The sequence below is a fragment of the Narcine bancroftii genome, chromosome 2 (assembly GCF_036971445.1).
Source record: "Narcine bancroftii isolate sNarBan1 chromosome 2, sNarBan1.hap1, whole genome shotgun sequence".
Classification (NCBI taxonomy): domain Eukaryota; kingdom Metazoa; phylum Chordata; class Chondrichthyes; order Torpediniformes; family Narcinidae; genus Narcine; species Narcine bancroftii.
This window is the reverse complement of record NC_091470.1, coordinates 145,484,545-145,507,461: the sequence shown is the minus strand read 5'-3', so window position 1 is coordinate 145,507,461 and position 22,917 is coordinate 145,484,545. Positions and strand designations below refer to the sequence as shown.

General features: G+C 45.9%; 1 protein-coding gene across 2 annotated transcripts in view; it reads right to left on the bottom strand.

Annotated features, from left to right (window-relative positions):
• Positions 1–461: 461 nt before the first annotated feature.
• h6pd (hexose-6-phosphate dehydrogenase (glucose 1-dehydrogenase)) overlaps positions 462–22,917 on the bottom strand; it is a 24,738-nt gene continuing 2,282 nt past the window's right edge. For both annotated transcript variants that reach the window (XM_069918404.1, XM_069918405.1), the window contains exons 2-5: positions 20,496–21,161; positions 14,120–14,237; positions 5,900–6,169; positions 462–2,189 (exon numbers count right to left, since the gene is read on the bottom strand). In XM_069918404.1, coding sequence (XP_069774505.1) covers positions 826–2,189; positions 5,900–6,169; positions 14,120–14,237; positions 20,496–21,131 — 2,388 coding nt within the window. In that variant the 5' untranslated portion in view covers positions 21,132–21,161 and the 3' untranslated portion in view covers positions 462–825. The remainder of the gene's footprint in view (positions 2,190–5,899; positions 6,170–14,119; positions 14,238–20,495; positions 21,162–22,917) is intronic.

Genomic DNA, 22,917 nt, shown 5'->3' with positions numbered 1-22,917 from the left:
CCCCAGTTGATGTGGCTGTGATTACATGTCCCCAGACACCAGGGCAAGAAGGCATGAGGGTGATTTTGAGAAGTACCCACGCCCTGTTCAGTGTGTGGAACCAAGAAAAAGATCCACGTTAATCACATAAACTGGACGGATACAAGTTTGAATGAAACATGAAAGTCTGCAGATGCTGGGATTGTCGGAAAAACACACTGAAGTGCTGGAGGAACTCAACCGGTCTTTCACACACCCTTCTGGCCCATGAGGCCGTGCTACCCAAGTACACCCAACTGACCTACCCTGCATGTCTTTGGCTCGCCCTGAGAAAACGCAGAGACACAAGGAGAACGTACAAAATCCTTAGACAGTGCTGGATTCAAATCAGGGTTGTGATGTTTCACTCTCCACAGATGCTGAGTGTTCTTCAGCACTTGCACCATCCTAATTTCGTGAGAAGGATTCCAAACTTCCAATCATTGCCAGGTAGCATCATTTAAATGTTAAAGAAAATATTAGAAAGAAAACAGATTTGTTAACACAGACATTTGCTCTAATCAGTCACCATCAGCCCCACTGGAGTGGATTTCTCAGCTGCAACAGAAACCATCATCGAGATCAAGTGAATGGAATTTTCACTGTGCAATCTTCCCTTGCCGTGATGAGGAGAACATAGGCATTCCTTCCACACTTACCACTTGTCAAGTTAATCTTCACACTACATTGCCACTAAGAGCGAAACCTCAAACCCACCCAGAAGGCCACCACTTGGAATTTCAGGTAATTTCACAGCATTAAAGTTCAGTTTGACAGACAGAAAGGGTGCGATCCCACTAACCCTGATCATCCAAAGAGAGCATCGGAATCAATGTACCAGACCAGCTCGCCACTCGAGGGCTGGACGCTTGTCACGGGCCATTTCTCAGGGTTTGTCTCCATTTTACTCATCTTACTCACAATCGGGTGTTTGTTCTTCCCCGTGATTAAGATGGCCACCTTTTTTGCTCTGTTTATTGTGCTCAGGGAGAGGGTCATCCTCTGGTGAGGCTTTACTGGGCTTTCTGACAACATGACCAGTTTGCTGTCTTGAGCTAGCGCCTGGCTGTGGGAAAACAAGGAGGCGGTGTGACCATCAGTGCCCACGCCCAGCAGGACAAAGTCAAAGCTGGAGTCGTTGACCAACGTTCTGATCTCGTTGGCGTACAGATCTGCTCCATGGTCCTCCTCCACACACAACCTGCGGTTCATGTGAACAGGCATTGGGTGGATGTTGAGGTAGGGGATCTTGAAGTGGACCAGGAGGTGGTCGTGCAAGCTTCGGAAGTTGGAGTTGGCATCGTGAAGAGGGACGCAGCGTTCATCCACCGCCCAGAAGTGGGTCTGCTTCCAAGGGAAAGCATGGTGAAAGGTGGCCAATCTCTGGAACAGGTGGAGGGGGCTCGAGCCCCCTGAGAGGGCGAGGTGGAACCTCCCGCTTCTACGCACAGTGGCTTCAGCTGTCCGCTGGAGGTGGGACGCCAGCTCGGCGATGACTTCCTCGGTGCCGGCCGACACCAGCTTCTTTTCTCGGTAGCTGGACTCCAGGACCTTATAGGTGCCGGTGCTTTGTTGTTCGAGGCCTGGCGAGATGACTGTGGCAGGATCTGGCGTGCTGAAGTACACCACCTGTCCTGCCAGTATGAAGTCCAGTAAGTGACCATTCTGCAACCCTCCAGGGTACAGCCGGGGGCTCTCCCAGGACAGCTCCTTCAGCAGAGGAGTCCAAAACATCCAGGACGCCAATAGGTCCTCGGTGTTGACAAATGAGTCACGCCTTGCTCGCAAGACCTGCAGGATCAGCACTGCGTACGCCTCCTTCTGCATCACAGGAGTGAAAACGTGGTAGTCTGACAAAGGAAGGCCAAAGACGTGAAGATCTGGAACGTCCAACATCGGCTTCCAGTTGGCCGAACTCATCACTGGTTTGAAGAGGTTCCTGCTGACCAAGATGGCTGGAAAATTCAGGTCCCCATGACCCACATAAAAGATGATTTGCTTTGGCTGGCATTGACTGAACTCAGCTCTTCGCGTTGACTCACTCTGCAGGCAGAAGGCTGTATTTTTGAACAGGATCCGAGCATAGCCCACCCGTTCATCCAGCGCTTTTCCAGCAGACAGTATGAAAGGCACACCGTCCCATCGGGGACTGTCCAGAAATATCCCAATACCTGAAATGGAGATAGAAAAACTACAGCGTTACCGTGTACAGGCAACAAGCGTGCATGGCAGGCGACAGTTGACTCAAATCTTCATCCATTCCAATGGTTTGCAATCTTTTTTTTTCCCCCACTCACACAGCACTTTAAGTAATCCCTTACTAACCACAGAGGTAGCCTAAGTGATCTGTGTTTAGTGAGGGATTACTCAAGGTGGTGTGTGATTGGAAAGATAAAGGTTGAGACAGTGGCATCTCGGGTTGGTGTCACCCAGTGCGGTAACTCATGGTGTCACCCCCCCCTCCCCACCCATGGCCCTCCTCCCGTACCAGACCATAATAATCCTTAGTTATCTTTTTTGAGCTATTGTAATCCATAAATCGTAATTCCCGTATATCACTGAATTTAACAGCAATAGAAGTGAGATAAACAACGAGCAAAATTAAAATTACACCTTTAAATAGTTTTGTAATATCGTTCTATATTGAATAACAATATTATTAGATTCAACATTATGAGTAGCTGAGTGGAAACCTTTTTGAATTCTTTCCTTCTTTTCCTTTAACGACTACTTGAATTGCTGCTTGAAGCTGTCATGAAGGGTGAAACAGCGAGACATTCAGAACGAAGGGGTTCCATCAGGCAGACACAGAATGGATTCATAAAGGGCAGGTCTTGTTTGACAAACTTGCAGGAGTTCTTTCAGGAGATAATGGGTGCGGTAGATAGAGGGGAACAGGTTGATGTTGTATATTTGGATTTCCAGAAGGCGTTTGATAAGGTGCCGCACAAGATACAGATGAATGGAGTCACAGGAAGTATATTGGCATGGATTGAGGATTGGTTAACTGGCAGAAGATAGAGAGTCGGGATAAATGGGTGTTTCTCTGATTGCCAGACAATGGTAAGTGGGGTGCCACAGTGATCGGTGCTGGGCCCGCAGCTGTTCACCATTTACATTTGGAAGAGGGGACAGAGTGTAGTGTAGCCAAGTTTGCAGACAATACGAAATTGAGTGGAAAAGCAAATTGTACAGAGGATGTGGAGAGGCTGCAGAAGGATAGAGTCAAGTTCGATGAGTGGGCAAAGGTCTGGCAGATGGAGTACAAATTAGTAAATGCGAGGTCATCCACTTTGGTAGGAAAAATAGAAGAGCAAATTATTTTATTAAAATGGTGAAAAACTCCAGCATGCTATTGTGCAGAAGACTTGGGAGTGTTTGTGCATGAATTACAAAAAGTTGGGTTGCAGGTACAACAGGTTATTAAGAAGGCAAAAGGAACAATGGAATTCAATCACTAGAGGAATTCAATTCAAGAGCAGGGAGGTCATGCTGCAACTGTACAAGGTCCTAGTGAGGCCGCACCTGGAGAATCTCCAAACTTGTGGAAGGATATGCTGGCCTTGGAGGCAGTCCAGAGGAGGTTCACCAGGTTGATCACGGAGATGAGGGGATTGACCTGCGAGGAGAAACTAAATCATCTGGGATTATACTCAATCAAATTCAGAAGAATGAGAGATCTTAAAGAAACATGAACATTATGAAAGTGATAGATAAGATAGAGGCAGGGAAATTGTTTTCACTGGTAGGTGAGACCAGAACTAAGGGACACCGCCTCAAGAGTCAGGGAAGTAGATTCAAGACGGAGATGAGGAAAAACTGTTTTTTTCCCCAGAGAGAAGTGAATCTCTACCAGGGAAGTGGTTGAGGTGACTTCATTAAACATATTTAAAGTTCAGTTTGATAGATTTTTACATAAAAAAGGAATAAAGGGATATGGGGAAAAGGCAGGTGGGTGGAGTTGAGTCAATGATCAGATCAGCCATCTTATAGAATGGCGGAACAGGTTCAACAGGCCGGATGGCTGACTCTTGCTCCTATTTCTTATGCTCTTCATTCTCAAAACATTTATTGAAAAAGGTTCACAAATACTAATGACCATAATATTGCAGCTAAAACACCAGAAAATTTGAAAGAAGCAGTGACTCTAAAAACATCAGCAACAACAAAAACAACAGCGCGTGCTGGTGGACGGAACCACGTGATTCGAAGGGTCATTGTCATTGGGTAATAATGACACCTCTGACTGGAGCCCATTTGAAGGTAAATGGGCATCGAGTTTCACCCTTTAGGTATATTGGTACATGTCAGCCGGGCTTACAAAAAATATTTCTGTTGTTATAACTAAATTACAGGGATATTTTTATAAAAAAGTTATAAATTTCTGCTGAAACACTGGACAAAAATGATATACACAGACATTTCGGTGCCACTCAGTTCTGTTTGCACCACCCTCATGATGGCAGTGGGTTGAGAAGCACTGATCCAATCTGATTCAATTTGCCACTGGTTGAAATGACACAAGGACATGAAGAGGAGAGGTTGAGGGAGGAATGCTGGCTGAATGCAGGCAAAAAGTGATTAGTTTGATCAGCATGGACAAGTTGGGCCGAAGGGCCTGTTTCCCTCCTGTATGACCACTGTGAGCTCACAAGCAGGTGGCTCCAATGGTGTCACCATGGATTTGAATCTTCCTCCATTCACTGGGGAAGTGCCACACCGTCAGAGATGCAGCTCGCTGCTGGGGATGGGTGGGTGGGGTGAGGAGGGTAGCATTTAACCAAACTTCCAACAGGAGGTGCTCTCAAACAGGAGACTTCCAGGAGCATCCAACCCCAACCCAGGGTGAGACCCAGCGCACACTAGAGAATCAATGCCTCATCCTCTCCTCGAGTCGTCTACAACACAATTTGCGCAATGATGTTACAGCGCCAGCGACCCGGGTTCGAATCCTCCACTGTCTGAGTGGAGTTTGTACATTCTCCCAGTGTCTGCATGGGCTTCCTCTGGGCTCTCCACTTTCCTCCCACCCTCCAAAATGTAGGCCACTTTGGTGCAATTGGTTGGCACAGACTCATGGGCTGGAAGCCTGTTACTGTGCTGTATGTCCAAATTTATATTGTAAAATGTAAAATGATTTGATTATTGAGGTTCTAACAGAACCAAAGCAGCTGACAATATTGTGAAAGCTTAGGTGTGCCATTTACTGCACACTTTATTCTTACAATTGACCTTCATAAAGGCCTCCAAATGGCCAGATGAAATTCCATCTGCTAGGCATTTCTGAATTATACAGAAACTAGGTTTCTTCGAGCAGTAAAGTTTTATGTGAAGTATTATCCGTGGTGTAGACTGAAACACTGAATGACTATACTCAATCCAGGGTACAGTTATTCAGTATTTCAATCCAATCCAAGAACAATAGTTCACATAAAACCTTAACTCTTTGGATTCCGGCCATTTTTAACCTTGCATAATCTATACCCCGCACTCGATTCATAAGTAAACGACAGTATGAACACCAGGTGGTTGAATATAAATCCAGTCCCAGAAAATGGGGACACAGAGTCCATGTGCTTGTTCGTGGTCCATGTATACTGGGACACTGAGTCCAAAGGGGTAATGTTCGAAGAAACTTCGTTCCTGCATCATTTAGAAATCTCTAGCAGATGAAGGCTTCAGGGAAGATGGATGGGGAACAATTGAACACATTGTGAGTCAGCACTGACTGAAAGTGCCAAAGACTTTCCTCGATGTCAAGGAAGTATGGACATTGGGAAATCAGTAAATGGTTGCCAGCTTGATGCAGAACCTGTGAAGGCATTACACTCAGAGCTGTGTCGTCAGGGAGGGGCATGTCCAGCCAAGAGGTTGCACCTACCAGCAAATGTTGCAACATTGCTTCTGTAATCCGCCGGCTTCTTCAGCTCTTGCACAACCTCACCATTATACGCCTGGTACTGTCCAATGACGGCACTCCTCCTACTGAGCTTCTGCAAGCTGCTGTACACCTTCATTTTGTTCCTGTGAATCTCGTCAGAGTCGCTGATGTTTGCCGGGGTCTCCATGGCCACGAACGTCAGGATCTCTGTCAGGTGGTTCTGAACAACGTCGCAGATAACGCCGTACCGCTCGTAGAACCCCGTGCGACCTGTCAGGGAACAACAGCAGACCCCATCAGCGAGGGTGAGAAGAGCAGAAGGGTTACAAATAAAGCTCTAATGGTTAGGGTTTGCTGATCTGGAAGGTGCTGCTGGGCAGAGCAGCCACTGTCCCAAGTTAGAATCGGAAGGTGATGTGGTCCATTCTGCTTGTGCCAATTCAATTTGGTCTCCGTCGCCTACTTTAAACCACAGATCTCCAAATTTTCAACCGGAAGAATATTTCCCATCTCTTTTTGAAAATGACAATCAAAGATGCTTCTCTTCCAAGTTTACAAAGGTATGCGAGGCACAGATTGGGTTGATCAGAGGTTTTCAAACTTCTTCTTTCCACCCACATACCACCTTAAGTAATCCCGATGCCATTGGTGCTCTGTGATTTGTAAGGGATTACTTAAGGTGGTATGTGGGTGGAAAAAAAGGTTGAAAACCACAGTTTTAATCGTACCTAACTGACTCGTTACGTACAGTTTTGTAACTCCAAAGGAAATGGGCCAATGACAATTTTTCTCAAGCAAAATATTTCAGTAACAATTGGGTCAAGAGCAGTGATTCTCAACCTTCCCCCCCCTCCCCCCACATACCACTTAAGGTGGCAATCCCTTACTAATCACAGAGCACCAATGCCATAGGAATCATTTAAGGTGGAATGTGAGTGGAAAGAAAAAGTTTGAAAACCACTGCTTTAAACTATGGATCTGCAAATTCTCAACTGGAAGAATATTTCCCATCTCTTTTTGAAAATGACAATTAAGTCTGCTTCTCTTCCAAAAAGTTTACAAAAGTATGTGAGGTCAGAATAGTTCTCCCAGGGAAAAACTGGTCATGCCCTGGAGGGCGTTCGGTTGGTAGTGAGAGAGGCAAGTTTGAAGGAGATGTGTGGAGCAAACTACTTTTTAAAAAAAAAACAGTGAGTGGTGGGTGCCTGGAACAGGCTGCCAGGGGTAGTGGTGGATAAGATGCTGTAATAGCGTAAAAGAGGCTTCGAAACAGACACAAGATAATAAGTTTGATGTCATATAGATTGTACATGTACACCAAAATTCTTTCTTGCTGCAGTCAAACAGGTGCTTTGTCTACAAACACAACTGCAATAGCAGAATTAAAAACAGACAATAAATGCAAAAAGATCACTGAATAAATATTCTGTTATTCTTGTGCAAAAAAAAGGTGGCTTTGCAAAGGTGCAGATGGACCTTTTGTAGTGAATGTGCATCACGTGCAAGTGGCAGAGATTTTATTTACATTGGGCATCATGTTCAGCACAGATATTGTGGGCCAAAGGGCCTGTGGCTCTGCTGTACTGTTCGATGTTCCATGCTGAGTAACCACATCACTTTGGGTGCCACAGATGGGTGAAGCTGCCTTAAATCTCCAGTGATCGAGTTTCAATCCTGACCTCCGCAGCTGATGGCGAGGAGCTTGCATGTTTCCAGAGGAGCTCCAATTTCCTCCCACATTCCCAATATGCGTGGAGTTGGAAGGTGAGGGTAAATTGCCCTTACTGCGCAGGTGAGCGGATAAAATCTGGGGAGAAGTGTTGGGAATGTGGGACGAACAATCAGGATTAGCTTAGTCAGTACAGACTCGATGGGCCAAAGGGTCTGTTTCCATCCCGTTCGACTCAATGATCTGAACATCCCATTGCCAAAACAAATCTTGTCCTCCTATCGCCTGGTTTTTGGTTCAACTATTTTAAATCTGTGATGGAATACTCTCCACTTGCCTGATTTGTTGCAGAAGCTCTGCTTTGTCTGAGCTAACTGGAGTTCCAAGAGACTGAAATCTTCCCTCTACATTCCTCATCTTCAGACAGGGCTCCGTTCCAAAACATTCACCATTCTTTTTCTCCCACTGATGCTGTTCGTCCCACTGATTACTCCCGCAAATTTTTAAAAAGCTCTCCAGGATAAAGCTACTGAGTTGAAAGCTACCCGACCTACATCTAATGGCCAGCCCTCAACCCCTTTCCTTCTTTCTCCTCCCAGAGAGCTGTCCTCTTAGCCCTTTGCTCTCTCCCCATCACTTCTCAGCTCTTCTCTCTTCTACACGCCCCCCCCCACCTCTTACCCAGTGCTCCTTCCCCCCACCTTTTTATTCAGCATTCTTGATGAAGGGCTCAGGCTCAAAAGTTCAATCACCTTTTGCCTTCTATGTATGATCTGTGATCTGCTGAGTTTCTCCTGCAATTTTGTGACTTACAATGGACCCCAGCATCTGCAGCTTTTGTTGCTTATCTGCTTGATGAACACCTATAGTGGCAGACAATGCCTTGGTTGCCGCAGAAACCAAGTAGCCCACTTACCTCTTCCACCTTGCTACAACATTCAATGCAATCCTCCATCTCAATGGCACATTCCTCACCAATCTGGAACAGTGATACGCTCTGCAGCAACACATTGAGTACTCAAATCCCGAGTGGAGGACCCAGAATCTTCTAACTCTAAGTTAAAATATCCACCCAACCAGTTTAAGATGACAGGAAGGACTTTAAAGCTCCACAAAATGAATGACAGGGTAAAGACAATGGGAGACGAGATCTAATATCCAAGCACTAAACGTCCATCATTACAAGCCCTCTCGAAACAACAAGAGACAATGAAAGCAACATCAGGGTGAGAAAACACAACAAACTTCACAAGACAAGACAATTTATCGCGTGATCTTGCACAGCTGACTGCTTTCTGTAAAACTTGGACTGCTGTTTTCCTCTCCAGTACCACACTGCAGTTGGTCGCCCCAAGAGTTGTCGGCAGAACCACAAACGGCAACGAGGAAGCGTACAGGAGGGAGATAGATCAGATCAGTGAATGGTGTAACGACAACAGCCTTGCGCTCAACGTCACCAAAACCAAGGAGATGATTATGAACCAGAAGTCTGGGGAACACGACCCAGTCCTCATCAAGGGATCAGTAGGAGAGAGGATCAAGAACTTCAAATTCCTGGGTGTCAACATCTCCAAGGATCTGTCCTCAAGCCTCCACGTTGATGCAATCACAAAGAAGGTTTGCCAGTGACTGTACTTTGTGAGGTGTTTGAGGAAATTCAGTATGTCACCGAAGACACTTATAAACTTCTAGGGGTGTACTGCGCAGAGCATTCTGGCTGGTTCCATCACTGCCTGGTATGGAGGCACCAACTCTCAGGACAAGAATAAACTCCAGAGGGTTGTTAACTTGGTCTGTGACATCACAGTCACCAGACTTCCCTCCATCGAGGGCATCAACATGAGGCGGTGTCTTAAAAAGGCAGCCTCTATCCTCAAAGGCCCCCACCACCCAGGCCATGCCTTCTTCATTCTGCTACCATCGGGGAAAAGGTACAGGAGCACTCAGTGGAACAAGGACAGCTTCTTTCCTGCTCCAATCAGATTCCTGAATAATCAACAAACCAGACAGTGTCTCACTTCTCAGGCAGTATTACTGTAATTATTATTTTTTTTTTAACAGTAATGTTGTAAGATGGTTATCATGTGTATGTTTCCACTATGTGGCTGCCGCAAAACCCCGAATTTCATGACTTGTTCATGACAATAAATCTTGATTCTGATTCTGAGTGAATGCTCAAGGCTCCAATGACACATCCTGCGCTCTCAAGTGTGAAAGCTCCTTGTTGGAAGGGCTGGGCGTGGAGACATCAGATCAATGGAAAAGCTGATTCACCTCAAAGAAAAGTGGATGAACGATTCAGTCAATCTGTGCTCCCGTCACATTGGGAGGCATCAGCTGCTCTCTCACAAGTTCTGGACCTGCTCCAAGTCCAGGAGATAATGAGTGATAAACCTTGTCTTTCATTACACAGTGTGTGTAGGGGGTGTGGGGGGGCAGGCGGAGTAAAGAGGTGCAAGGGTTCCCTTCTCTGATCCCAGGCCAGTCTGTCTGGTTCCTGGTCCAGAGATCAAGAAAAAAAACAAGGTTAAATGTTTTGAACAGAGCTTTATTGGAGGAACTTGACTGGTCAAACAACATCTGTGGGTAGAAATGGTCAGTCAACATTTCAGATTTGAATCCTTAAAAAGACAAATTACATTTAGAAATGGGGAAAAAAGCAGGGGGATGAATCAAAATGTGACAGGGTTTCAACAGGTGTGTGTGGAAGGGGAGGTGTGGCTGTTTTTCTGTTAAGGTGTGTATTTTATCCTCACTGAGGTCTCATCGGTCCGACATTACTCCAGGCACAATTCAAGGGTAGGACTGAAGCACAAGAAAGAGAAGCAGGTGTATACCTCACCTTTAAAACTGCTCTGCCATTCAGTAAAACTAAGAATAATCCATCACTCCATCAACATTCCTGTCAAATGTTAATTTCCCCTTCTACAATTGCCATGCCCAACACCAACACTTCCCCAGAATAGACAGTTCCAGAAGTTTACAGCAATTTCTTTTCTTTTGGCTCCTAACATGCTCTCCCCTTATCATCTCCACTTGTTCAGAAAGGCTGGCAGGGTAACAACGGACCCGTCTGAGACGATCCTAAACCGTCCCAGCCTCTTCACTCTTTCCCCAAAGCCCTGACAATTATTCTCCCTGTCTAATTCTCATCAATCAACTCAGTTTCCACTTTATCATTAATACCCTTTCAATTAATATGTATCCCATCACTCATTGAAAACCACTCATCTCAATGATATTAGTTCTCATTCCCAAGCTCCCATGAAGATAGGCCAGTCTCACTCAATCTGTCCTCACAAGATAAGTGCCTCTCTCCAAAATTCCAGTCGATCAATGTGGAAAACAAGAGACCTACACCAACAGCATTGTTGTTGACAACAGGACAAATATCACCCAGGATACCAGGGATGATTCCCCAACTCTTTCCTGAAATATAATCTCCTGGGATCGATCGGATCCCACTGAGAGAACAGAGCTCCCGATGGTTTCCGTATCCCAAACCCTCCACCCCCAGAGCTCCATCAAGGTCAGCAAGTCTGCACTCTGGTGGCTGTGGTGGGACTTTAACCCATGACCTTCAGGACAGAGGCGAACAAGTGAGCCCCACCATGCCATGGAGACTCTGGCATGGGTGAAGGTAACAAGGTCAATGCTGCACAATCCTCCATAGGGGGGGTGGCAATTCATGTCAGCTGTCTGTGCATCTTTCGTCCTGCCAGTCAATTTACAGTAGATTCATTAAATTGATCAATATTGTGCATCCACCAGTGTTCGGTGATTAAAGCCATGAAGCAGAACTCAGCACCATGAACCAGCTGAGCAGAACCATTACAACATGTGGCATAATGAGAAGCCAGAACTCGGAGAGATTGCTGCAACACCACATATGTTCGTCCTCGACCTCAAGGGCAGGACAAGGAATCATTTTTAATCCATTCTGAAACCCCATCGCTCCACAAATGCTCAATCAAACTCTGACTCATCGAAAAGTGCCAACATTAATAAAGAGTGCTGTGTGTCCAGAATTCCATATTTGTGCATTATCAGTAGTGGATCTTTTCTGTGCAGATAAGGGCTCAGGCAATAGCTCCTTCAATCTCACTTTGTGCAGAAACCGAGCAGCAGGGTAACTCCAGGCCCTACTGGGACAATCCTAAACAGTCCAAGCACCCTTACTCTTCCCCGAAGCCCTGACAATTATTCTCTATCTAATCCCTGTCCAATCCCTATCAACCAACCCGGTTTCCACCACCTCTGAAGGCGATGAACTCCAGATTCAGTTTTAATTTTTATATTTAGACATACAGTACAGTCACAGGCACTTTGGGCCCACAAGTCCATGCGTCCAATTGCACCTGAATGACCTCCAACACTCCCCATACATTTAAAATGGTGGGAGGAAACCCAATGTAGACACAGGGAGAACGTACAAGCCCCTGACAGACAATGGCAGATTCTAAACTGGGTCGCTGGTGCTTTAACAGCATTGCATTAACTGCTTTGCTCACCATGTTGTGCATTCCTTGAATAAAAAGGTGGCCCCTATTGATATGGTGGGGCAGGAAGTCTTTTTACAATGGGACAGGGGTTTGGTGAGATGGTACCTTGGGTGTTGAATTGTTTCTGTCTCCTTAATCATTGCAGATAACCCAGCATTTTCCTCATCCACAGGTGGTGGGAGTGTGGAATGAACTTCCAGAGAAAGTGGGGACAATGATCCTTTCTAAAGACATTCACTGAAGTCAGTGGATAGGAAAGGTTCAGAAGAAAATGGGACAAATACAAGAAAATGGGATGAGGTTGGACAGCACAGACAAGATGGGCCACAGGGCCTGTTTCTCTGCTAGGAACATGCAGCCCTGGCCAACCTGAACATCCAGAGGAGGAATGGTTTCTTCCAGGGAAATGAATCTGCCTGAGGAAGCAAAGAGGCTGCCTCACCAAAAACTTTTTTTTGGTGTGCTGCTTTTTTTTTTAAACAGCACGGTTGAAGCCGATTCTGGCCATTTAATCCCGTGCTGCCCGATTACACCCAAATTAACTGGCAACCCCATACATTTTGGAGGGTGGGAGGAAACCACAGCACACAGGAAAAATCCATGTCGATATGGGAAGAATGTACAAAGTCCTTACAGGCAGCGCCGGATTAGAAGTGGGTCACTGGCGATGCAACAATGTCATGCTTACCACTTCACTAACCATGCTGCTCAGATGTATTCTTGCATAGAAAGGGAATTAGTGGTTCTGGGGAACAGGCAGGCAGGTGGAGCTGAGATCAGCCGTCATCCTGCTCCAATTCACACGTCCATATAGGTCAGTGGTTCTCATCCTTCTTTCCACTCACTTAATTAATCCCTCTGCCATCGGTGCTCTGTGATTGGTAAGGGATTGCTTAAGGTGGGATGTGAGTGGGAAAGGAAGGTTGAGAATTACTGCTCTAGACCCAATTGTGATTGGAATATTATGCTTGAAAAAAATAGTTATTGGCCCACTTCCTTTGGTTATGAAACTGTGGACATGACAATTAATTATTAGGTACGATTAAAACAGTGGTTTTCAAACTTTTTCTTTCCACCCACATACCACCTTAAGCAATCCCTTACTAATCACAGAGCACCTATGGGATAGGAAAAACTTAGTGTTACATGAGTGGAAAGAAAAAGGTTGAGTACCATTGATAGCGGGTGACTAAAAGATGCCTTGTCCACCATCAAATTCTCCAGAACTGGCCAAATAGATACAATTCAGCAGGTGAGATCACAAATCTGGGTGAATCTGCAGCAATGAGTCATTGGAACTACTTCAAATGCTACTTTTTTCTGGGCTTGCCTGTGAAAATTGTGGTGGAGAGTACTTTCTAACCTGTTGACTAGTCTGTTGCATTATAATTCATTATATATACTGTGATACTTCAAAGTGCTCGACCAACACAGTAGATCACACAGCATCCATTGGAAGTAAAAGCCAGGCAACATGCCAGATCCCAGCACCAACACACAGGCAGTGGGGATTTCAGAATCCACCAACATCTCACCCCTGGGAACTGAAGCAGAAAACTGTCAACACTGGGAATCTAAAACACAACCACTGCCTGTTCGAAGGCTCAGCAGGACAGGCAGCACCCCTGCAGGCAGAGAGGATCCCTCAATCGGAAGTGAATTAAATCACAGGATGGGGAAGGAGCTGAGACAATGAGGAATGCCTGCGGTTGGACATGGGCCAAAACTGTCCAGGGAACAACTTGCCAGGTGGAGACAGGAGTGAAACATGAAAGTCTGCAGATGTTGTGACTGTCTGCGGAACTCAGCCAGTCTCGTCGCGTCCACACAAGGTACAGATATTACGAGTGATGTTTCAGGCCTGAATCCTTCCCCAAGGTATAAGCAGCACTCGGGCCTGAAGGGAAGGCGAAAGAATGAAGGGACAGGTGGAGGCAGGAACACGTTGTAATAGGCACACCTGAATGAGATGAGTCACAAGAGCCAGGGGTGATGTTGGGAACTCCACCTTCATTGTGTGAAGCCCATTTGCGCCAACATTATCCCTACCTTTTGCATCCAATGTTTCTTTCATCACTATCTCCACTCTCTCGATGTGGTGCTGGTTCCAGATGGGGTCCAAGAAATGCTGGTTATCATGTCGGAAGGACAAGATATCGGCAATCGGCTGAAAAAAGTTAGACAATAAATTAAAACTTTATCGGCAATTCAAAGGGCCTCTTCTGCTTCTGCAGGTGCATTCTTGGCAGAGAATGGACCTGAAGAAGCCTAAACATTCATATCAGCCAGGATCTTCCACCAACAAATCAGCGTGCTGACTGCCTTTCCAAATGTGGATTAATCCTGCCCCACCATCTTTTCGATTTGTTTCTGAATCCACATCATGGATAAATACTCAGTCAGTCAGACCTTGCATTCCATCAGGCAAAAAGCCACACCAAAAATTTTATTTTTCTTGCTTCAACTGCTTTATGCTCAATCTGGTGTAGCAGAGAGAACTACACCTGGCCTTTCATGATGGATTTCTTTGATGTGGCTCTGAATGTTTCAGTGCATTAAAATTGCAAATTTTAACACAACCCAGAGGGAAACCAACTTGCTTTACTGGATAATTCTTCTCCCTTCCTTTCAGGTTATCTTGCTTACAGAGTTAAACCAAAACCCTGCCTTCAACTGAAAAACATCACAGCAATATTCGAAAAAAAAGAGCAGAGGAGCATCTTGGCTCCTTTGAGCCCATTTAAAACATTGCCATTGTGGATGCACAACATTTCCTCCCTCACTTGTCGGGAAGATTCAACAGCAACTGCACTTCCTGAGAAGTCTGAAGCGAGCCACGCTACTGGCCACCATCATGTCAACCTTCTTCAGGAGCTCTATCAAGAGCATCCTGGCTGGCTGCATCACAATGTGACATGGTTGCTGTAGAGAAATGGATCAAAGGTCAATCCACAGGATTATAAGAGTGGCAGAGAGGATCACTGGAGTCTCCCTCCCTCATAATAGCGTGATCTTTGGAATCATTGCCTGAAGAGGATACACAAAATCATGCAGGACCCCTTCCACCCCACATACAGCCTCTTTCAGCTGTGCCCATCAGGAAAGAGATATAGGAGTATCAGAGCCAGTAGAAGAGGACAGCTTCTTCCCATGGGCACCAGGAACGCTGAACAACCAAAGGAACTGCTCACACTAACTCGTCGAGACTCTCATATTTCTGAAACAATATTTATTTATTTGTCTCATTAAATACATGTCCTGTTCATGTATTGTGTGTCTGTTTGTGTGTTATGCCTGGTTGTGTGTCTGCACGTTTTGCACCGAGGACCAGAGATCATTTCTTCAGGTTGTACTTGTGCAATCTGATGACAATGAACTTGACTTGATACCTCAGTGAATATCTGTCCTTCAATAAATATCTTTGTGCATGTCTCTCTAAGTGGCTGCATGATGTGCACACATTGTCAGGGTGGGTGCTTTGACAATGCCTGCCTCAGAGAATCTCGGATCAGGGCCCAACCCAGGGTTCAGAGTTGAGATAAGAAGGAATTGCTTCTCTCCAATTCCCTCAAATTCTCTGCCCCAGAATGATGTGGAGTCAAGGGCGAGATTTTTGGATGACAGACAATCCAGAAGAATTCTGGGGAACTGAGCAGGAAAGTGACGCAGATTCCAAGACAAGAACAGTCAAAATCTTAAGGAATAGGATGGTCAAGTCTTGCTCCTACTTTTAAATCTAAGGGGGCTTAGTGGGTAGCAATCAAGGAAAGAATCTCATTAACCTGCTCACCCGTGAAATTGGGTAACTCACGATTGTCGAAGGAACATTTTCTCCATTCTGCTTTCTCAGACAGTGGTTCAGAGAGTAATAGGGTTACAAGGACCTAAGAAACTGGAGCAGGAGTTTGCCATCCAGCCCTTCGAGCATGTTCAACCATTCAATAAGATCGTGGCTGATCTGGCCTGGATTCAACTCCACTTACCTGCCTGTTCCCCATAATTATAATCCCTCTGCTATTTAAAACTCCAATACACTTCATGAAACAGCCTCGACTGTTTCCTTTGGCAGAGAATTCCTCAGATTTGTAATTCTCTGGGAGAAGCAGTTCCTCATCTCCATCTAAAATCTACTCCCCTGAATCTTGAGGCTGTGTCCCAGAGTTCTACTCTCACCTGTCAGTGAAAACCGAGGACCTTTTATAATTTAATGTTTCTATAAGATCTCCTCTCATCCTTCTAAACTCCAATGAGTGAAGTCCCAGGTGATTTTCTCTCTCCTCATAGGCGAACCCTCTCATCTCTGGAATCAACCTGGTGACCCCCTCTGCACCGCCTCCAAGAGCACATTAATATTAACCCCATTGACCAGCATTTGGTCTGTTGTCTCCTACTCCTTGGCGATTCCAGTACTTGCCAACATGCTTCTTAAAAGATATTCTTGCCTCCATCACCTTTGGACACATTCCAGATTCCAACCATAAAGAAACCCCTCTAAACCTCCCACTTTAAACTTTTGCCCTCTGGTCTTAACCCTTTGGACTCCATATCCCTGTTTTCAGGGACTACCAACAAATGCATATACCCAGTGTCCTTGTTTTCCAGGACTGGTTTTATACCCAACCACCCACCAGCTAGTTTACCCATGGATCCAGTCTGGAGTCTATATGATGGAAGGTTAAAAATGGCCAAAGTCCAAAGGGTTAAACACCACTGTCCTGGGGGCAAGTTTTGTGCAATCTACCCAAATTAGGCTTCATAATTTTATATAACTCCATCAAATCCTCCCCCACCGCTATCTCCCTATGTCCCAAACAAGCATGTCCTATCCTGTGTCATCTTACAGCACCACCAATTGAGACAAGGGTTCGAATCCCACGCTGTTTGCAAGGAGTTTGTACATTCTCCTCGTGTCTGCAAAGGTTTCCCCCAGGGTCTCTGATTTCCATTCAAAAATGTATCAGGGATGGAGGTTAATTGGGTGTAAATTGGGCAGTACACTCTCGTGGACCAAAATGGCCTGTTACTGTGCTGTATGACTAAATTTAAAGTTATAGCTGAAGCAGTCAAAAAATTTGGTTACCCGTCAAAAGGCAATTTCAGGTGGCCAAATTCCCTGCTTGTAAAGCAGCGTATTATGCCAATATACGGCTGAAAGTGCAGGAGGTGCCTGTGAGGCGAACTCTGTAACCTTCCTCCGGGAGGGATAATCACTGGAGCAGTGAGGTCACCCCCTGGACATGAATGCAAATGCCTGAAAGTGGCTGCTAAGAGGATGACAGACAGCTAGCGAGCACCTGACAACTCCCCTCCCAGCTGCCCCTGCCCCCTCTGCGCGGGACGTCCGGGCAGGGGCAGCCAGTGTAGGCTGTCAGTGTGGGGACATCCCGCGCGGGACGTCCCCATGCTGCTGTCCAGCTCTCCCAGCAGCCCAATGTGGGTCCCCGTGCTGTGGGGCGGCCGGTGCAGGCTGTCATTGTGGGGACGTACTGTGCGTGGCGTCTCTGTGCTGGCCACCCCGCGGTGTGGGGGATCATTACGGGCTGTTGGGGGAGCGGGTGTGGGGGCTCGTGTCGGGCTGTTGGGGGGGCAGGTGTGGGGGCTCATGTTGGGCTGTTGGAGGGAGGTGGATGTGGTGCTCGTGTCGGGCTCTTGGGGGGAAGGATGGAGGGGCTCGTGTCGGTCTGTTGGGGGAGCGGGTGCGGGGGCTCGTGTCAGGCCATTGGGAGAGCAGATGTGGGAGTTTGTGTCGGGCTGTTGGGAGAGCGGGGCAGTGGTGGAAAGTCCGGCACGGGAGGTCCCCGTGATGATAGCCTGCGCCAGCTGTCCCAGCTCTGACAACCAGCCATCCCAAACCTGACAGCCCGAAGGGACAGGAGCCGGAGTGTGCTGCATTTTTAGCGCTGCCACCTGAACGGCAATTTAAAGGGCCTCTTCTGCTTCTTCAGGCGCATTCTTGGTGGAGAATGGACCTGAAGAAGCCTAAACACTCATATCAGCCAGGATCTCCCACCAACAAATCAGCGTACTGACTGCCTTTCCAAATGTGGATTAATCCTGCCCCACCATCCCTTCGATTTGTTCCTGAATCCACATCATGGATAAATACTCAGTCAGTCAAACCTTGCATTCCCTCAGGCAAAAAGCCACACCAAAAATTGACATCATAGTTCACCAGAGTTAAGTTTCAAATTTAAATTTTCAAATTGAAATTCAAATATTTTAAATTTAAATTAAGACACATTGACAGACTCTTTCAGCCCACGCCACCCAATTGACCTAAATCCCCGGAACATTTTGGATGGTGGAAGGAAACCCACGCAGATACAGGGAGAACATATAAACTCCTGACAGAGAGCACCAGGTTTGAACCCCAGTCCCGGTCGGTCACTGACGCCGTTACAGGGTTGAGCTAGGCCAACCATGCTGTTTCCTTCCTTCGTGTTGTTGTTTTGCAGTGAATGATTAATGATCTTCTTTGTGAAATTTCCAGCTGTTATCAGACTCTTGAATGGACCCTTTATTGTGTAAAAGATGATATCACTGCACAGTTTCACTGTACTTTTCTATACATTCTGCATTTTGTCCCACTAACGATTTCATCCTGCACTTTGTTTTATTATTGCATTACCTGGACTGCTTAAGAATGGATTGACTTACCTGGATAGTGCACAAAGCAAAGCTTTTCTCTGAATCCCAGTGCACGCAACAACAAACAATTAAAATCGACCCCAAGCAGAAAACAACTCATCCTCACACTCAACTGACATGTCCCTCAATTAAGCCTGTCGAAAAGTCCTCCCTCACCCTGGTTCCCGAAACCAATCCAGCAAAACCAGAAGGCCACTTCATCAAGCAAGTGATCTGACAGGAACTGCCAAGATTGCCCTATCTGCACAGTTATGTCTCAACCTGAGGGCTGCAGTCCTCTGTGCAATTGCATTTTGTGATCTCAGACTTCAGATTGTGCAATTCCAACCCATAGCCTCCGGATGCTGTTCCCAACCAGATGGGAAACTTTCAGGAAGGAAGGCCTCACTCCTCAAAGACCCCCACCACTCAGGCCATCACTCTGCTACCATCAGGAAAAAAGTACAAGATCCTGAAGTCGAGCATTCAGTGGCACAAGGACAGCCTCTTCCCCTCTGCCATCAGATTCCTGAGTGGACAATGAACAATGAACCGTTTTTAAACTCTCAATCTGCTGAATGCAATTCAGACAAAGGGACAGTTACCTTAAGGCTCACGAGTCCCCTTTATCACCTTCAGTTCCTTTCCCAGTCTCAATTATCCTCCGTCATTTGCAACGGGCCATAGCATTCCATTTGCAGATCTGCCAGAACCTGAGTATAAACCCTCAGCAACGTACGTTCGACAAGAAACTCACCAGCCCTCCTGTAATCTAAATCCCCCTTCTCCATTAACTTTGAATACTCGCACTCCTTTGACAAGATCCTGATAATTGCTTGTGATGTTTAATTTCTCATCTATTACCTTTCATGACAAACAAGGTCAGAAATTCTCAAGTTACTAGAAATGGCATTTGTCCCTCTAGAACGAGCAACTCAGCAAGTCCAGGTTGTGCACCCCTGATTACGCGAGTCAGCATCGACAGTTTCCTGTGTCTCTTAATCCAATGCAGAGGGCACTTTCCCTGGTCTTGACGAACACAAGCCAGGCACCGAGTGATTTTGGTTTCAATTCCTGACTCCTGTGCATACTTACTCCTGGATTCAACAATCGTAATAATGTTTCTTTTGATATCTGGTTTCAGTGATCAATGAAAATCACATGCTCGTGCCAGTAAGGTTAAAACCTCTCACAGAAAGAGGAAGACACCTTTGAAACTTCAAAGAAAAATGGTCAATAAGGAGGTTTTTGTAAGGGAACAGGAAATAGAGGGTCAAAGAGAAATAATAAATATTCACAGTAAAAATTACAATAGCATCCCGGTTATCTGGAAATGAAGCAACCAGCAGCCTCAAGCAATGGACAAAAATGTGAAAAATAGGTATAAAATATGAAAGTTTAAAATTGGCACCCCATAGTGGTCAGTTCGCCAATTGCAAGAGGCGGTGTCTTAAGAAAGCAGCCTCACTCCTCAAAGACCCCCACCACTCAGGCCATCACTCTGCTACCATCAGGAAAAAAGTACAAGATCCTGAAGTCGAGCATTCAGTGGCACAAGGACAGCCTCTTCCCCTCTGCCATCAGATTCCTGAGTGGACAATGAACCACAGACACTGCCTTACGTGGACTTTTTCTTGCACTCTTTTCTTCTCTATTTTTTATTTATTTTGTCAGATGGATTTTATAAATGTTTGCACTGTGATTCTGCCACAAAAATTTCATGACATGTTTTGACAATAAATTCTGATTCTGAGATGTCCAGCACTTGTACAATGCAATGAGAGCCCCCCACACTCACCTGCTTCCCAAGGTAATGGTCAATTCTGTACATCTCCTCCTCGTGTAGATATTTCTGCAGCTCCTCTGCTAACTGCTGGGCTGATTCAAGGTCGTGCCCAAAGGGCTTTTCTAAAACCACTCGCAGCCAGGACGAACTCTTCTTCGGCCGGCAGGTGGCATCAACCTTGGCAGTTATGTTGACATAGGCAAAGGGAGGGACGCTGAGGTAGAAAAGGCGGCCTTCTTCCTCAAGGCCTTCCTGAGCAAGCTGCTCCTCGATCTTCCTGTTGAGGTTGGAGAAGTCTTCCACAGTGTCCAACTGTTGATACCTCGACAACTTTATAAACTGGTCTTTCAGCATTGAACACTTGACAGAAGGCACCCTTGGCAAGCAGGACAGGCCTCTGAGTATCTCGAACATTGCTAGCGACCCTTCCGTGGCATGGAGACGAGTGCCACCATAAAAGCAAAGACTGTGCCTGCCGCTGTCGACCTGCTCCATGTACGTCTGAAATAAACCTTGCCACAGATACTTTCTGGCTAGGTCGCCTGTAGCCCCCACTAAGATCACAGTAATGTGGGTCCTGCCTTCCACCGTGAAAGCCTGCAGCAGTCCCCCGAGGAAGAGTCCGCAAAGAACCTGTTTCGGCTTCATTGTTCTGCCACAGAAGTTTCACCTGGGAACCTGGAAGGGAAAAGAAAGGCACACAAAAGTTGAGATTCCATGTTACCCCAACAATTCGGTGAATATAGCAAAAGATAAGGACATCCGATTCTGGCCTAGCGAACAAATAGTGTCTGAACTGTCAATCAGTAGGTACGAACCTTGCCATTGGGCCACGTATGTATGTACGTGTGTGTGTGTGTGTGTGTGTGTGTGTGTGTGTGTGTAACAAAACCAAACCAAGCCTGTACTTCAAAGACGTGTGTGGGACCAGAACATGGTTTATCTCGAACCACTAACGTAATTAAAAAATGGGATTTGATAATGATCACGTGGGATCTTGCTGTGCACACATTGGCTGCTCTTCTTCCTCCACTGGAACGACTGCAATCGTCCAAGAGTGACTCCTCTGCTACACATGCTTTGGGATACCACAAGGCTGTCCTGCAAATCTAGTTTTATCTGTGAATACTTATCTATCCTTTCAAATTGTCTCCTTTTCTGCTTTGACATATTGTGGTAATTTAATTGATTCCAGTCTTCCCTGTGGCTGCAGCAAGGAAGAATTCTCATCATTATCTTTATCAAAAGTTGGTTCTCCCTTCAAGTTCCCATGGTGATTTATCCTGTTGAGAGGTTGGAGGACTTGGAAGTTTGAATCAGCTGTTTTGTTGCTGATTGCTTAGAGCCAGACACATTTCAAGCCAGAACTGTCAAGACCTTAATTAGTAACTGGATTTGTGCTCCTATTTGCCCCCACCATATCCTTCAAAGCCTCACTCTTTTGCAATCCGTGAAATCGCACAAACTTGGAACAGGCAACCCAACACGACCCCTGCCAACCCGGGAGTGTATCACTCATCTCCTGTGCGTTACCGCATCATAGTGTAAACATTCATATTATCACCATCTTACAACTTTACTTTAAAAAAATGTGTTGTATCTGCACTCCGAACTTTGAAATCTGAACTTTGAACTAAGAGAGGGAGATTGAGACAGAAGTCAAATAATGACCAAATATAAAGGCTTTAACATATCTGATCACATTAACACAAATTCTCAAATAATGCATTAACATTTGAACTGGTGTGCTGGATCCATAATCTGATTTCATCGTGGCATGAAAGGTTTTATGAAAGATCAGATGTTGATAAATTTATAGGTCTCCTGGTCTATTTTCATTAGAGAAAAGCTATTTAAGATCCAATGGAGGCAAGACGCAGATTGACCACAATCTAATGGACTGCAGGAGTTGGCACTGGCCTCCTTCTCAGCCCCAGGGGAAAGCAACACACTACATCAGGTCAGAAATTAAATCTCTGGGGGTCCCCCGTCCCCGCCCCCTGAAGGTCACTGCAAACTGCCGGAGGAGCTCAGCATGCATGCAAGGGGTGTGATAGTACAGATTCTATCACCAATGTGCATAGATTGTAGTGTAGGATGACTGTGATTGGCTGAGAGCATAGCCACACCTACTGGCAGGTGTTAAAGGGTTGCTCCTAGCCAGACCAGGTCATTCTGGACTGGTAGACCTACTTGTGATATACTCCAGTCTTTTAGTTAATAAAAGCCTTGGTTTGGATCAACAAGTCTTTGGTTCTTTCGACGCGCTCTACAAGGGGAGAAATGGTCAACATAAAAACACAACAGGTGTTGCAGCGTCCAAGGGAGGGAAAGATAGAAAGCTGACGTTTTGGGGCCGAGTCCTCCTTCAAGGTAGGAGTAAAAAGCAGGCAGGCACCTGAACTAAAAGGCTGGGGAAGAGGGAAGAAAGAGC